The 17423-nt window shown below is 39.0% G+C and overlaps 1 protein-coding gene and 1 long non-coding RNA gene across 2 annotated transcripts; both read left to right on the top strand.

Annotated features, from left to right (window-relative positions):
- The first annotated feature begins 326 nt into the window (after window positions 1-326).
- Window positions 327-3569, top strand: LOC133736142 (probable xyloglucan glycosyltransferase 12). Its single transcript, XM_062163578.1, has 5 exons — window positions 327-1410; window positions 1492-1800; window positions 1963-2253; window positions 2356-2469; window positions 2586-3569. Exons 1-5 carry the CDS (start codon window positions 646-648, stop codon window positions 3207-3209), a joined length of 2103 nt encoding a protein of 700 aa, XP_062019562.1. The 5' UTR covers window positions 327-645; the 3' UTR covers window positions 3210-3569.
- Window positions 3570-14351: 10782 nt separating this feature from the next.
- LOC133735524 (uncharacterized) lies at window positions 14352-16139 on the top strand. The gene is made up of 3 exons (XR_009859081.1): window positions 14352-14740; window positions 14822-15008; window positions 15902-16139. It is a non-coding gene; the product is annotated as an uncharacterized LOC133735524 (long non-coding RNA).
- Window positions 16140-17423: the final 1284 nt, after the last annotated feature.

Genomic DNA, 17423 nt, shown 5'->3' with positions numbered 1-17423 from the left:
ACTTTTATCTGGAAATCTGGGTAAATTTGTCCTGGATCACTTGGGTTTTCAATGGAAACCCAAAATCAGCACTAAATCTGTGGTTGTGTGAATTTTTACGTTCCAAAATCTGGTGGTGTTATGGTAAAAAAAGAAGAAAGAGACAAATTGATCCAATGTCAAATTGACCTCGGAAGGATTTTATTAAGTGTTTAAATTCCGAATCAACAGCAAAGACGTGTTGAGCTGTTAACATCTCTTTCACAAATCATCAAAAGAAATCTCTTTTTTCGTTTTTGTGCTTTCGCTATTATTGTTTCTTATTGCTTCCCTTCCCTTGAGGCCTCATTTTGCAAGCTGTAATTGAATGGTAGCACATTAGGCCTCAGCACAAAGTCATAAGGCTTTCTTCTTCGTCTTCCTTTGTCTCTCTTCTCTTCTCTTCTCTTCTCTCTCTTTCACATATAATATAAGGCCCCTCCCTCCCTCCCTCACGGTGAATGTCATAGCTTTCTCCACCACGCGTCCGCGTCCGCGTCCACCGACAATGAGATCAAAGTGTTAGCCTTTTTTCTTCTGGGTGGTCTTCTCTCTTCTCCTTGCTGCTGTTGTTCCATTCTCAAACAACAATCCTGATTTGGTTGTGTATACCGATCCGACCCGGGAATGGCGCCGTCTTGGTGGTCGAAAGAGGACAGCCACCGAGGGACGCCGGTGGTGGTGAAGATGGAGAACCCGAACTGGTCCATGGTGGAGCTGGAGGGTCCGACCGACGAGGACTTCCTAATGGCGGATTCCCCGAGCCGAGCCCGAGGCAAAAACGCCAAGCAGTTCACTTGGGTCCTCCTCCTCAAGGCCCACCGCGCCGCCGGCTGCCTCACCTCCCTGGGCTCGGCAATGTTGGGCCTGGCCTCCGCCATACGACGCCGCGTCGCATCCGGAAGGACAGACACAGACACAGACGCCGACAGCGAGCCACGCGGCGGCGGCGGCGGCAGAGGGCACGAGAACCCGGCGGTGAAGTCGAGATTCTATTTCTGCATCAAGCTGTTTCTGCTGCTCTCTCTGGTTCTGCTGGGGTTTGAGGTCGCCGCGTATTTTAAAGGGTGGCACTTTGGTGGAGCTCCACACCTGCAGCTTCAGTACTTGTGGGAGATGGAGTTTGATGGGGTTAAGGGGGCTTTCGATTGGGTCTATTCCAAATGGGTTTTGATTCGGGTCGGGTATCTCGCTCCGCCGCTTCAGTTTTTGGCCAATGCCTGTATTGTGCTCTTCATGGTTCAGAGCTTGGATAGGTTGATTCTGTGCCTGGGGTGTTTCTGGATCCGGTTCAAGAAGATTAAGCCGGTTCCGAAAGGCGGTCCTTTGGATCTTGAGAATGGCTACTTCCCTATGGTGCTAGTTCAGATCCCCATGTGCAATGAGAAAGAGGTACACGTAGCCGTTCGGCTTGCTGCTAGTCTCTCTCTGTTAAGAGATGTTGTTTCTGACTCTGGTGTTTGGAATTTTCAGGTTTATCAGCAGTCAATTGGTGCTGTGTGCAATCTAGACTGGCCCAAGTCGAGGTTGTTGGTTCAAGTTCTTGACGATTCGGATGACCCGACTACGCAGTTTATGATCAAAGAGGAGGTCCAGAAATGGCACAAGGAAGGGGCCAACATTTTGTATCGGCACAGAGTGATTAGAGATGGATACAAGGCTGGCAATCTCAAGTCTGCAATGAATTGTAGCTATGTCAAAGACTACGAGTTTGTTGCCATTTTCGACGCTGATTTTCAGCCCGCTCCTGATTTCCTCAAGAGAACAGTCCCACACTTCCAGGTACCAAATACTGATAATTGTCTTTTTCTTGTGTTGTAACCTATGCAATTATCATGAAGACGGACACACTCTGGTTTTAATAAGAAACTGCGGTTCCTTAGCATTTGTTAAGATAACGAACGATAAGTTTATCAAGATTGTAACTTTTGGTGACATTTTCAGGACAATGAAGAACTGGCGCTGGTCCAAGCTAGGTGGTCCTTTGTGAACAGGGATGAGAACCTACTCACAAGGTTGCAGAACATTAATTTGACATTCCACTTTGAAGTCGAACAACAAGTAAATAGTGTCTTCATTAATTTCTTTGGGTTCAACGGGACAGCTGGTGTGTGGAGGATAAAGGCTCTCGAGGACTCTGGTGGGTGGTTGGAGAGGACCACTGTTGAGGACATGGATATTGCTGTCCGTGCTCATCTTCATGGCTGGAAATTCATCTTCCTCAATGATGTTGAGGTAAATTTTCTTTTGGCCAAGTTATTTGTGGTAGAAGTAAAATCTTGCTCTGTTGTACTTGTGGACTAATGGTTAGTGCCTCTTTCTGTATGTGTGCCTCAGTGCCAGTGCGAAGTACCTGAATCTTACGAAGCTTACCGGAAACAACAACACAGATGGCACTCGGGACCTATGCAGTTGTTTCGCCTATGTTTACCCGATATCATCAAATCCAAGGTATATACTTTCTGCACTATTTGTTTCCTCTTTGTCCGAATTGCCTTTGTTTTGCTTGTGTAAAGGGTTTGTGGTGGATAATAGTTCACTAATATATACTTGCTTGTCACATACAGATCAGCATTTGGAAGAAATTCAATTTGATTTTCCTCTTCTTTCTGCTCAGAAAGTTGATATTGCCCTTCTATTCTTTCACCCTATTTTGCATAATTCTTCCCATGACAATGTTCATCCCCGAAGCTGAGCTCCCAGCATGGGTTGTGTGCTACATCCCTGCAACCATGTCATTCCTCAATATCCTCCCTGCCCCAAAAGCCTTCCCTTTCATTGTTCCTTACCTTCTCTTTGAAAACACCATGTCAGTGACCAAGTTCAATGCTATGATATCCGGCCTATTCCAGCTCGGGAGTGCATACGAGTGGGTGGTTACCAAGAAGTCTGGGCGTTCCTCAGAGGGTGATCTTGTCTCCTTAGTCGAGAAAGAGCCAAAGCATCAGAGGGGGGTCTCGGTTCCAGACCTTGCCGAAATGAAGGAAGAAATTCGACAGCAGGAGCAAAAGGCCAAGAAGAAGAAGCATAACAGAATATACACAAAGGAGCTGGCATTGGCTTTCCTTCTTCTAACGGCTTCAGCTCGGAGCCTGCTGTCTGCTCAGGGCATCCATTTCTATTTCTTGTTGTTTCAGGGTATTTCATTCCTGCTGGTTGGTTTAGACTTGATTGGTGAGCAGGTTGAGTGAGTGAAGACAACTAGAAAGTACACGTTAAAGTCTTTGTAGAGATATATGGATATGGATGATGATCTAAAACACAGTTACCACAGGCAAGAAGGAACAACCACGAATATTTAAGCAGAAAACTCGAGAGAGGAGCACTGGGGAGAAGATTGTAGAGGGGGGAGACTCCAAGACTCCCCATAGATTCAACCCAGAAGAAAAAAATATGTGCTAATTGGACAATGGTTGTCATCCTGGAGAAGTATAGGGTACGAAGTAGGGGATGCCGTTCAATCTTTTTTTGATGTTTTCTTAATTCTTTTGTTTGTAGCAATTCTTTTGTAAGAAAATTTGTCCTTCAAATTATCAAACACAATTTCTTTACGTTTTTGAGGCAGTCATGTTAGTGATGCTTTTACAAGGATGCCCCAAAGTTCTACTATCTTTAGAGAAACTCTCACATTTCAACAACTGAAAAGGATGTAGTCATCACTATTGGCACGAAGAAACTCTCACATTTCAACAACTGAAAAGGATGTATTCATCACTATTGGCACGAAGTTCATACATAACCCAAATCGGTTACACAACCAAAGATGATCAACTGTGCTTTTTCCTATAAACGTTCATGTTACAAAGGAAAATTTATGAATTGAAATAGACTTTGATTGATTTCCCTTTGTTCTCATTCAATTCAAGGTTATAAATAGACTTGAAAACTTTCTTAATATAGTTGTCTTTATATATATATTTTTTTGAAGAATATCATGTCGATATATATTTCTCAGGCCAGAAAGGACCATTACATATCCTCCCTCTACCGACTTTGGGCAGATAAAGAGTTTGTGGTGAAACCACAGCGATACATAGATTAGGTCCGATCATTTGACGGTACCTATGCTCACTTATTCAAGAAAGCCTATTTCACTATGGACAGTAATGCATAGTAATAGGCAAGTAAATTTGAAAAAATACTAAGTAAAAAATGGGTATAGAAACCCATTAGTTATTGTGGACCCAAGAGAGAGCAGGCCCAACATCCATTTTAGAGCCCTAGGCCCAATCATCAACCAGCAAAGCCCATCAAGGACAAAACCTAGCTGTTCCCAAGTTGTTCCCGCCGCCGACAGCAATATTGGCACCGGCTGGCCAAGCATCCATGCCGACCAATGCGAAGGTAGTCCCACGTCCACCTCCTTCGTCAGACTCCCCGAGATCTGGGCTTGGATGGGAGCCCAAAGACAGCCCAACCACATGCTCCTCCACTGTGATCTGGACACCCAAACTCGGCTGCGCTTCAATTGAAGTTTCAGCAGCATCTGCAATACCGGCCATGACCAATCCCCGAGCGTAGCATGATGACCCATAGTGCCTCCCCGCGTGAACGTCACAGAAGAGACCCGATCGTTGACCATCCACCAGAGCAGGGGCCAGCCACCACTTTTCACCACCACAGCCAAGAGCCCCGCTTCGTCTACGGATATCAGCCACCCTTCAGTGCTGCAGTCGAGATCAGTATCGCCACCGCATCCATTCGGCAAGAAGTATAGCCACTCGTCGCCAGAGTTATAGATCGAAGGCTTGCCTTTGCTTGCTTCACCACCGGCAACGCCCAATCGGAGCTTTTCCCCTCGCCCCCAGAACGAGGGAGATCTATCCATATGCCCCAGCAAAACCGGGGCTCCTACAGATTGGGATTGAGAGAAGCCTAGCCTTGGCCTCGTGGAGGAGACAGCAGCTGTCATGTCCGATGAGTCCGATGAGAAGGGAATCAGAATAGGTGTCCATCGACGATGGAGGGGAGGCCAAGGGCAGCAGAAGCGCAACCCTAGCAGAGCCATACACTTTGGTATCCTTTGTCTTCTACCAGTCTTAATATATATTATTTGGTTGCTTGTGAGCTATTATTTCCTTGATATGAGTACTTGGAGGCGTTTTCTTCTATAATTCAATCGTCTGTTTAATCTTGACATTTTGTCTTTATATATATATATATATATATAGATTTTATCCAGAGCGGAGGTCCGCTTTGAAATTAAAGTGTGAACTTCGAGTTTTTGGTCGCTTTTCGGTCGCACATCCACATCTCGACCGTTCAGTTTTTAGGTACTAGTGTATAGATCATCTCTGCAAATTTTCAGCCAAATTGATGATCGTTAAGGCATTGATTACTGCCTTAAAGCTAGTACGGTTCAGGTTGACAAATTCAGTCCGTCGATTGGTTTAAGCGAGTTAGATACCTTAACGATAATCAATTTGGCTGAAAATTTGCAGAGATGATCTATACACTAGTACCTAAAAACTGAACGGTCGAGATATGGATATGCGACCGAAAAGCGACCCAAAACTAGAAGTTCACATTTTAATTTCAGAGCGGAACTCCGCTCTGGATAGGATCTGATATATAGATTATATATATATATACAGGCCGGATCGAGAGCGGACATCCGTCGCTCCTCCAGCGTCGGGAAGGCGGCGATCGCACCCTCTGGACATCCAAGACGGCCTCAAGCAAGCGGCGAAGGCGATCGAAAACTCAGCTGTGTGCGGCGAGCTCGCCGGAAACCATGGAAGCCCATCGAGCTCGACGTCGAACCCTTCGTCGACGACTCCAGCCACTGAACGGTTGAGATGCCAAAATGTGATCGAAAAGTTGTCTAATGCCCTATCCCTATAAAAGACCAAAAAAAGGGATCCCTTAGTGGAAAGGCCCTCATATACATATATATATAGGGAAGTGTTATAAACTAGAGAATAAGAGAGAGATAGAAGAGAGAAACAGAATATGGGAGGAGGTAGAAGTGTGTGTTTCATTCTCATTAGACCCATTTATATATGGGTAGAGTTTACATCATAAGGACGTAACTAATGAGTATTTACAGTGGACAGCCACATAGATATATAATATTTACAACACTCCCCATTGGATGTCCACCACTAAATGATATGGTGTTTGACGCGCTTAATGTTGACTCGTCAAAAACCTTGCCAGGTAACAAAAACCCAGTGGGATAAAAACAACCCTGGTCGAAGGAGAAAAAGAGTACAACGCGCATATGTTCTTGGTATCATAATTTTGAATGCTCCCCCTGATGAGAATCTTCCCCTGATTGTTGCAAGCTTCAATCATGTATGTAATAAAATACATGCACCATGTATATTGGATATGGTGTGTCGATCACATAGGTGAGACTATGTGTGCTTTGCATAAAGGGGACTCATCATGAATTTCAATTCCTGCGAAGGTTAGGGTAATACCAATAAAACTATGATAATATATCTTACCTCAAGTAGAACCAATTTCATATGCTCAAATTATAGATAAAGATATTAGCAAAGAATAACAATATAAAGGAACAACAATTGACACATTTACCTTTATACAATATTCCGAGCATTAAATTGTAGGTATGGCATACTTAGCCATAAATATCAATTTGTGTATTGATAATTTCATATAGGCTCAATATGAGCTCTAGATAACTTCATAACTTCGCGAAAGTTAGAATATGTTGCGACATTGTGAGCATGATACGAATTCGATTTCTTAGTCTTATCATAGTACTCATTGAGGCAATAAGTCGGCAATAAGTCACTTTGACCGTAAATGAATGAGTATATATGAACTTTAAACTTTTTGATTCCGTGAGCGAGCTTTAAGCTCTTTCATTCATTCATGGACGTGCCTTTGGCAATATGAATGCACTAAGGATTTGGTTTAGCAATATGCTTATAATGACACATAGGATTTGGGATTTACTTTTAGCAATTTGCCTTTAAGATCTTCATAATAACCATGACAACCTACTATAAACCTCTCGTCAATATAACAGCTTTATGTAACACTGTACTTATAGAAAAGTTGTCGCTTGGAGAAGAATGATAATCCCATGTCTCTTTATAGAGACTTGTGTCATAGTGATTTCAATTCACTTTAGTACACCCTTTTGTAATTTTTAGGGTTGATAAAGTCCAAGTATATTATCACGTTTACAATATTCAAATTCATTGGAATTGCCTCTTTCCAATTTGACCAATAGTATAATTTCTCGACACAATGAAACGTGGTAGTATACAGCCCTTGATGATATTTAGTAGCTATTACAGATGAGATATCATCAATGATCATCAATTAGAGATCTATCACACATTCAAAATATATGCATGCATTAGATATAAAAATCTTATTCTTATCAGGTACCCATGCCTCTTTTAGCATTTGCTGTCTCTCAAGGACAAATTAATTTAAGAATGTGGATTTTTGTATAACCTCATGAAGAGTGTTATAGGGCTTGTATAATATTCCTTTATAGGGAGCTTGAAACATTGGACATGGTGGATATATTCCACATAAATTCACGCCGTTACAATAGCGTTTCCTCCCCCTAATGGCAGGAAGACTATCTAGTTTGACCATTTGCAAAATATGCGTGCAAAAAAATTAGATTTATGATATCCACTGGGGATAGCGAGCCCAAACCAAATTTTAGGTAAAAAAGATAATGAAATGAGATTTTTTCTCAAAATTAAAATGAGACATGGTGGATATATATTATACACCAATTCATGTCGTTTTTCATAAACGATATTGCTCCCCCTAATGGAGGGAGGATTGTCCCATTAAAGTGACAACTCGCAAATATGCGATAAATTATAATTTCCGTGTTAGGAAGGTTTGCAACTGTTGTTGTATTATACAACAATGTAGAGTATGTATGTAGATGAGTCTACATGACATAGTAATGACACATTAGTCACGCCAAAATAAATTTATTTGGCTCAATGAAAATTTTAGTTCATGATATAGTATACAGTAGTATACTTATAGTTGATTAATACAACTTAATTTAGGTGAAAATTTCATCACCAAATATATGCAATGATATTCCCCATAGGTAACATAATACGAGCTCAGTTGGAGCTGGCCATCAATCAAGATCTGCAGCTCTTGAGAGATGATTGTTACCTTAGCTTTTTGAAGCATCAATGTAAAAAATTATCAACAATTGCAATGGATCATCTCCATAGTTGCATTATATGCAAGACAAATATGTTTGTCATTATGTTTATCATGAACATTCATAGTTCAATTTATTAATGAACACATGGTTCATATTATTATTTGACACTGAAAACAAATGTCAAAATTATATACTCAAATTTCGAGTTTGGGACAGTGGTCCATGTGAGTATAAGTGTATACTCCAATAATAATTGATTTAGGGATCATAGCCCTCATACTCAAAACATTTGGTTTGAGTCTTTACAATTAGAAGCATGTTCTAAAAGTGGAGTGAACAGAGGTTCACATGTACTCATAAAGAGAAGGGACAAAAATCCGGACATAATTGGAGATCAAGAAACAAGAGGTTTCGATCTATTTGATTGTATAACAATCAGTGGAGAAATTTTTTCTGATGTAATTGAATCAAGTAAAATAGAGATTTTGATCTCTTGTGATTACAAAATTCACAACCACATGTAAATGTGTATTTAGTATCTCAATTATCTGTGTGACAAAATGACAAACATATTTGTAATATATAAATATGTTGCTAATATTATATATAATTAAAGCAACAAGTAGTCAATGTGTACATCGCTCAAAACATATACTATAAGTATAATTAAAGCTGAGGGATGTAATCATGGCAGATAGCAAATATCGATGTACAAAATGATTAGATTTAGGGAAGAAAATAAATGTTAATCATGCATGTGCATTGATATAATATTATGATAAAATAATCATATGCATTAATAATATGTCAGGCCATTATGATTACATTAAATAAATAACCATGATAAGTACCAAATAATGGTAATAAAATAAGTTATTAATAACAATAACTACAATATAATGATAATAGAAATTGTAACATTCACATTATCATGATATTTGCAACAAATACTCATTACTAAATCAGTTATGTAATAATTATAATAAAGGTAATTTAAACATAATATATAGGTGATTAAACAGAATAAAATAATGAAATATAATTACGTTTAATTAGTGCCAAAACATATGCTCAAAATGACTAAACAAACAAAGAGAAATAAAAAAATGCCTAAACATAGGCTTAAAATTAATCACTGTTAAGAACACCGCCTTTGATCATATTACCAACATGTTTTTTATTATCGACAAAGGAAATCGTCGATTTTGAGTGGAATGATGTCCAATGGCACAGATGAATCCCAAGGGATCTGATTGATCAATACAATTGAATTCGGCTTTATTGCCTTTGAGAAAGGGCTTGGTAAAGTGCCACTAAATGCTTGGGCATGCGACAAATGCGCCAAAAAATGATTACCTTAGCCACATATACAGCCATGTGAGGATCCATAAGTATTAGAACTGTATGTGCTATGAAAAATCATAGAAAATTCATATATGAAACCATAAATATGAACAATGGACCCCATAGGGAAAACAAGAGAAAAACATTAGTGTGATGTCTATAGAACCATAGGTCTAATACTACTCGGTCAGTGGACTCGAGTCTTGACTATTGGAACAATGGTTCTCAAAGTCGAATATGAAACATAAATCTCAGCAATTACATTATATAACATATACATACAAATATATGTAAATTGTTTGATTGCATAAAAAATTTGATGTTCATATTTAATAGGAATAAAAATGATTATGAGAATGAGAGTAAAACTCATAGATCATTAGCCTCGGTCATAGGCAACTATGTTGCACCATAGGCTTGCGGATCATCATGGAGTTTAGGAAGAAGAAGAAATAAAAGCAAATCGTGCTGATAACGTGTTATAAACTAGAGAATAAGAGAAAGATAGAAGAGAGAAACAGAATATGAGAGGAGGTAGAAGTGTGTGTTTCATTCTCATTAGACCCATTTATATAGGGGTAGAGTTTACATCATAAGGACGTAACTAATTAGTATTTACAGTGGACAGCCACATATATATAATATTTACAACAGGAAGTCTAATTTGGTGGAGATGAAGATAATATTGAAACTTAAGGATCAAACTCAATCTTAGATACACATAAAATGATATTCTTCAACATTCTTACCACAAGATAGCTCAGATGGTTGCTGCTTCAGTAACTAGATGTTGAAACCACCATAGGAGAACGCAGAGACTTGTTTCCTGTCTATAATTTCTTTGTGCTTTTTTATGCAGTAGGTTTCAACTAAAAGAAGATTGCTTTGCCTTATATGATACAAGTCTCTGGGCATTTATGATGCAGGACGAGAATGAGCCTGGTTTAGTCGGAAAATTAGAAAAATAAAGAAGCGGCGTGGAATCAAGAAGAGTGATTGGAAAATAGGTAATTCACGCATAATGAGGTTACTAGCCGCTGCAATATCCAAGAAAATTTGGTTTTGAACTTTTCAGGTTTCTCATGCAAAAAGTCAGGTTCTGGATTGTGAATCAGATTGGAGTAAATTTTGGCTAGAATGTCCGTTTAAGATGCATGATACCTTTCTGGAATGGGAACGACGAGATCTTCAAGACTCACTTCAGTGAGCCCTAACAGATTTAGGCCAAAATATATCGTTTTAATTATCCGATTTGTGATTTAATATTTTTAGGCTAGTTTTACATTTGTTTTAGGATTATTTTTATTTGGGTTTTTATTTTCCTTTTTAATTTGGATTCTTTAAGATTTCTTGTTAGGTTATGATTGTGATTAGGTTACGACTTGGATGCCTATATAAGCACCATCATGCTATGTATTAAGATCAGTTTATCATATCAAATTTAATAAAAATTAGAGATTTTTCTCTCTATCTCTGGTGGATTCCAGAATTATGTCTTTTAGGGTTTATCTCTTGTAAACCCCGTTACTTCCAACTGCGTCCGGTGGTATCAGAGCAGGTCTTTCCTGTCTCTCTTATTTACCTCGATTATCCATGAGTGACGAACGTACTACCCCAGTTACAAGAGCGGATTTGGATGCCCTTACCGCTCAAATGACTGCTCAGATGACCGCCCCCGTGAACGCTCAAATGGCAGCCATGAACGCTCAAATGGTAGAATTTCGTGGGTTGTTGGAAGGAAGGAACAACAACACCAACTGTAACGGAGGCGGGGAAGGACAACGTGCTAGGGCTCCACATGGTGGTGGAGGTGATGTTGATCATGATTCCCAAGATCTCAGAACCAAGATTGATATTCCTTACTTTTATGGTCACATGAGCGTGGAGGATTTTCTGGATTGGCAGGTTGAAGTGGATAGATTCTTTGAGATCATGGAGGTTCCAAAACACAAGCAAGCTAAGATGGTTTCTCGGAAGCTAAAAAAAGATGCTGCTTATTGGTGGGATCAATTGCAGAGTTCTCGTCAGAGGCAAGGAAAAGAGCGTGTTCGAACATGGAGGAAGATGAAAGGTCTTCTTAACGAAAAATTTTTGCCTAGAGATTTTTCGATCAAGAATTACCCTCCTAAGGTTTTTGAGAAGAAGTTAAAGTCCAAAGAGTTTTCTTTACCTGTTGAGATTAATAGTTTATCTGAAGAAAAGCCAGAAAATTTTCTAATGGAAGAAACTCCACAAGAAATCATCCATGATGATCAAGAAGATGTTAAAGATGAAATTGCTCATGAAGACATGGTGATTATACGCATTTATATGTGTGTAATTGTATCTAAAACACTAGAATTAAGCTAATTCTCATGTCAATTAATATGTAATTAATCCATTTTTATTTATTTTGCAGAAAATAAGCGGATTTGCGGAAATCATGGAAAAATGACGCGAAAATAGTGCAATTCGAAGTTTTTATCAAAAGGACGAAATTACAGAAATCTTAATTTAGCAATTAAGTTTAATTGATTACATATGCAATTAAGCTTAATTGGTTAATTAAGCTGTAGCAGCACCGCAGCATGCAAGGAAAGATGGGCTAATGCTTAATTATCCTCTTGACACATGGCAGAAGTGATGCCATGCTTAATTGACCATCATCACCCTTCCTTCACGTGCGTGGACAGCAATTAAACTTAATTGCTTCAGCCATTTAAATGCTGCCACGTGGCAGTCTCATCTTTTCCTCCTCTCACACGAACAGTCGCCCTAGGCTATATATATTCTTCTCCTCTCAGCAGCGCCGAACAACACATTTTGAGTAGCCTTGGGAGGGCTGCTGCCCTTCCACTCCTCCCCTTTCATTTTTCTTATTTTGTTTAGTTTTCTTTTGGGTATTTGGAGGATTTCTCACTCAAGCTTCAAAGAATCATCATCAAGAGTACCACACCTTAATTTGGGTAGTTGGGTGAAGAAATTGCTTGATTCATACTAGCTCATAGCTAGAAGTGGCCAAGCTAATTCTCCCCTCTCTTCCTTATTATCTATTTCATAATTTTTATATATTTTTGTTGATGGATTCTTGTATGGATAGTGAGTAGTTCAATTTTGGGAGTTAGGGTTGTGAAGCCCTAACTCATCTTATATAAATATTGATATTTTAATTTTATTAAATGCAATTTTTATTGTGTATGCTTTAAATCCGAATTTATTGGCCCTTAGAAGCATGTTTCTAGGCTTTGTCACCCTTTGAAATTATGTTGTGGGCAATTGTGATGAATAGATTGATAAATTGACAACTTATTAGTCTTGTTGCATCTAGGATTTAAGTGTGGTAACCATTAGCTAGCTTAATTGTAGCTAAGCTTGCTTGGGTCTCTATTATCTTGCACTCTAGGCCTCTAATTTTGGATATTGCGGCCTTAACCGGCGTAATGCCCAAATTAGAGAGTTGATTGTGGCCCTAACCGGCATAATCGATACACCGAAAGGATAATTGGTTTAGTAGCCTTAACCGGTACTAGATACGGGACTTGACACATATAGGAAATGCATGCATTTGTAAAATTGGCATTGATATTTGCAAGATAGTTAGTGTGAATCACCCGACACTCCCATGTTCCCATTAATTTGAAAACCCAAATTTAATTTTATAGTTTGTTAATTAGTTGTTTAGTTTACTTTTCGGTTGCGTTTAGTTTAGTTAATTCCCAATTCAAAACCTCCTACAAATTTCGACTCATTTGTGCATATCCACCACTAGGCTCTTAGTTTTGATTAGGCTTTGGTGAAAACCAAAGCCGAGCATTGCTAAGGCTTGGTGCCTTAGATTAGCCTTTTTATTCACTTTATTTTTATTTTGTTTGCTTAGTGACTTTAGTTCCGACCACCCAAGGATTGTGGGTTAGCCACTAATCCCCGTGGTACGATAACTTTGGGCATTATATTTCCCTATCTTGACAATGATACGTACGCTTGCGTAAATGTGTATCCGAGTCACATGGTTATTTGTAATGGTGAAGTCTTGGATCCTGAAATAAATCATTCAGAACCCGATGTCATTCAAGAATGCAACCTTGAGAGCCAAGAAGAATCTATTACGGTTGCCTATGAAAGCCAAAATGCATATGACAGACTCATCTATGGTGTTGGGTTCATGTTTGTGCCATCAAAATATGCAGAAGATCCAGTCAATAATCCGCAAGTTCAATTGTCCAATTTTTTCTCTGGTCTTTTGTCTACCTATTCTTGTCCTTTATTCAAGAGGAACTCGAGGGCGAGTTCTTTCATAGTGGAGGAGAATGATGCAGGACTAGAATGAGCCTGGTTTAGCCGGAAAACTAGAAAAATAAAGAAGCAGCATGGAATCAAGAAGAGTGATTGGAAAATAGGTAATTCACTCATAATGAGGTTACTAGCCGCTGCAATATCCAAGAAAATTTGGTTTTGGACTTTTCAGGTTTCTCATGCGAAAAGTCAGGTTCTGGATTGTGAATCAGATTGGAGTAAATTTTGGTCAGAATGTCCGTTTGAGACGCATGATAACTTTCTGGATTGGGAACGACGAGATCTTCAAGACTCACTTTTGTGAGCCTTAACAGATTTAGGCCAAAATATATCGTTTTAATTATCCGATTTGTGATTTAATATTTTTAGGCTAGTTTTACATTTGTTTTAGGATTCTTTTTAGGGCCAATGATAAAAGAGGTCATTTTGAAGTGTCTTATTATAATTCAGGATACACAAATGTCCCCATGATAATTAAGGTCACCTCTTCACAACCTACCACTAGAGTTACATTTAATTACAAAAACTGCCACCTACATGTCTCTCTCTCCCTCAAGCCCGTCTGAACCTTTATCAACTGCTCTCTCTCTCTCTTCTTCTTCTTCTTCTTCTCCTCCACACAGACACATACCTCGAAAGAGTGTGAATGTCAAAGAATGACGCGTCGTTAGGATCGGTGTACGAGTTCTTGAAGCGGTGCCGACTCGCCGGTAATCGGATCACTCCAGATCGTTCAGGTCGATCCGGCGTCGTACGACTCCTCTTCGTCTCTTGACGTACTCGTCATGATCGGAGAGCACGACGTTGAAATAGAACCCCTCGTTGCGCTCGGAAAATCTGAGGCCGATGAAGGCGTGCTTGTCGGTGCCGTCCTCGATCTTAAGGACGAAGTAGCTCGACGAGTCGAGCACGGTCTCGATGGAGGTCGCTGGAGTTCGGATCCTCAAGTCGGATCTCGCACTGGTCGATTGATTTGTGGTATCAAGTTAGTGATGCGATTTCGTTTGTGAATTTTGTTCTTGCGGTAGTGAATTTTGATTTGATTTGATTGTATTACAGTGATCGCGGTGGTGAAGATGTTGACAAAGTTTGAGACGAAGAGTAATAAGAGTGAAGGGAGTACTGCGCTTCTATACTAAGATGCCGTGGATCCTCGCGAGTCTGCACAGTGGTGTGATCCAGCTATGGGACGGACCTCTTCGCGGTGTTCATTTCCACAAATCTCAGCCTCTCTTTGTGTTTGGAGGTACAAATTTCATATGTGCATGTGTATTTTCGGTTTCGTTGGCATTTGTTATATGCAATTGTTTTTTATGATTGCAGTATCTGGTTTTGGTTTGTTGTCGTTGCAAATCGTATAGATCTAGGTTGAAGGAAATTGTAATTAGAAAAAATAGTGGAAGGGGAATTTTGAATTGGATGCCAGGAGAATGTGAAATTTACATAAACTGAGCTGAATAGCAGTAGTGGAATGATGAAGTAATGAATTATTAATGTTCCAATTGATAGAGCACGTAGAGTGGCTTATCAGATTGAGACTATAATTTTCGTGTTGGTACTTGTTTTCAATTTTATCTGGAAATAGCCATACTTGGAAATGTAACACCTTCAAAAATATTTAAAAAATTATTAAAGAAATATTCTAGTTGCAGCAAGAGACAATGAAGAATTAATGCTTCTGTACGATGCCACCATTTTGTGTATGGGTTATACATAAAATACAATCAGATTTCAGATTTCATATGATGTTTGTATTACATGTAAGCAATTTTGGTTTTTATTTTTTATTTTTTTCCTTAACACCTTATGATTGATCTAGAAATGGAGCAAGTTTTATTTTCACATTTATTGTAATGCTGGGCTTTTAGCTTAACTACTTTCAGATCCAGTAAGATTTGTTTTTGAAAACTTTATGTTATTAGAGTTTAGAAATAGCTTACCAATGAAACTAAACTGATTTAGTATGAGTATTGTTGGCAAACAAGCTCCCTTTCCTTGACTAGTTGATACCCATGTTACTCTTGCACAAATTGATTTACCCTTGGGGATAGGGGATTCTGTATTTTGTTTCTATAGAAGATCATTAACTTGTAGATGGTATAGTTCAGGTTTTAATTAATTTGTGTTGGGTTTTTGCAGGCGACGATTACAAGATTAAAGTTTGTAACTACAAGCTGCATATATGTCTTTTTCCTCTTCTCTGGCATCTAGATTATATTCGTCCCGTGCAATCTCACTTTTTTATGCTTGAAGCTTTGTTGAATGATTTGTACAATGATGCAAGTTTTATAATGGTCTATGCTCCATATGCTCTATACACTTTAGTGATTCTCATTAAGGTTTATGAATACCATTCTTTTTAAGGCAATGATTTCTTATTCTTGGTCCCCATATGGAGGATTTCTTAATCTTTACAAGCAACATGCCTTTTAAGGTACTGATGATATCCTTCTTCTAGGTTATGTCACTGTAATACACGTCACTGACTAAGTCATTGGCCAAGTCACTGTTAACCTCAAGTCACTTTTTTTTTTTTCAACCACATAAAATGAACACAAAGACATGATACTGGTTCATGCTTAAGAAAAAGTATAACATAATAATTAGCAAACTCTGTTTACAGCTTAAGTATAGCTAAAGTTGCTCCATATTCTCTCTGATAAAAATTACTTCATTCATGCAGTTGCCTCATATATGTGAGACTAAATTCCCTGAGAGCCGATAGGATTATGCACATTAGGAATGTGAAGAAGGCAGCTGGTATGCCTGTTAGGTCCAATTTCCAGATGATGGAGTATTTAATTGTCCTCGTGGCTTTGTGTAACAAGAAAGAATGTAATGTTGAGATGAGAAAGTTGCATGTACATCACTTGGAATTTTTCAGTCAATGCAATGTGAAATTATAGATACTGTTTATAGACTAATTTTTCAGTAACTGTTATACACGTCACTGATTAAGTCATTGGTTAGCGACATGGTCAGTGACATGGTCAGTTACTTAGTTAGTGACATGTGATTAACAGTGACTTGGCTACTGACAGTTACTTGGTTAGTGACATGGTCAGTTACTTAGTTAGTGACATGTGATTAACAGTGACTTGGCTACTGACAATTACTTGGTTAGTGACATGGTCAGTTACATAGTTAGTGACATGTGATTAACAGTGACTTGACTATTAACTTGTGACTTGGCTACTGAAAGTTACTTGGTCAGTGACATCGTCAGTTACTTAATTAGTGACATGTGATTAACAGTGACTTGGCTACTGACAGTTACTTGGTTAGTGACATGGTCAGTTACTTTGTTAGTGACATGTGATTAACAGTGACTTGGCTACTGACAGTTACTTGGTTAGTGACATGGTCAGTTACTTAGTTAGTGACATGTGATTAACAGTGACATGGATATGTTACTGTCCATGTCTCTGTATCAATTACTGGCCAAGTCATTGGCTAAGTCACTGTCAATCTCTAGCCAAGTCACTGACCAGACCAACTCCCTAGTTTGTGAGGTCACTGCCCAAGTTATTGTTAACCTCAAGTCATTGGCTATGTCATTGGCCAAGTTATTGGCCATGTCACAGTCATAAACATGTCACTGTCAATCGTTGTCCAAGTCACTGTTAACCTCAAGTCACAGGCAAAGTCACTGACCATGTCA

This window comes from Rosa rugosa, chromosome 3 (genome assembly GCF_958449725.1).
Source record: "Rosa rugosa chromosome 3, drRosRugo1.1, whole genome shotgun sequence".
NCBI classification, from domain to species: Eukaryota; Viridiplantae; Streptophyta; class Magnoliopsida; order Rosales; family Rosaceae; genus Rosa; species Rosa rugosa.
Note: the sequence above shows the minus strand (reverse complement) of the source record. Positions and strands in the feature narration are given on the sequence as shown.

What these genes read in the sequence shown, in the direction of transcription:
- LOC133736142 (XM_062163578.1), top strand. Translation starts at nt 646, where the DNA reads ATGGCGCCGTCTTGGTGGTCGAAAGAGGACAGCCACCGAGGGACGCCG. An exon ending in GAACAGTCCCACACTTCCAG is followed by an intron (nt 1,801 to 1,962) that starts GTACCAAATACT and finishes TGACATTTTCAG; the next exon opens with GACAATGAAGAACTGGCGCT. An exon ending in TCTTCCTCAATGATGTTGAG is followed by an intron (nt 2,254 to 2,355) that starts GTAAATTTTCTT and finishes TGTGTGCCTCAG; the next exon opens with TGCCAGTGCGAAGTACCTGA.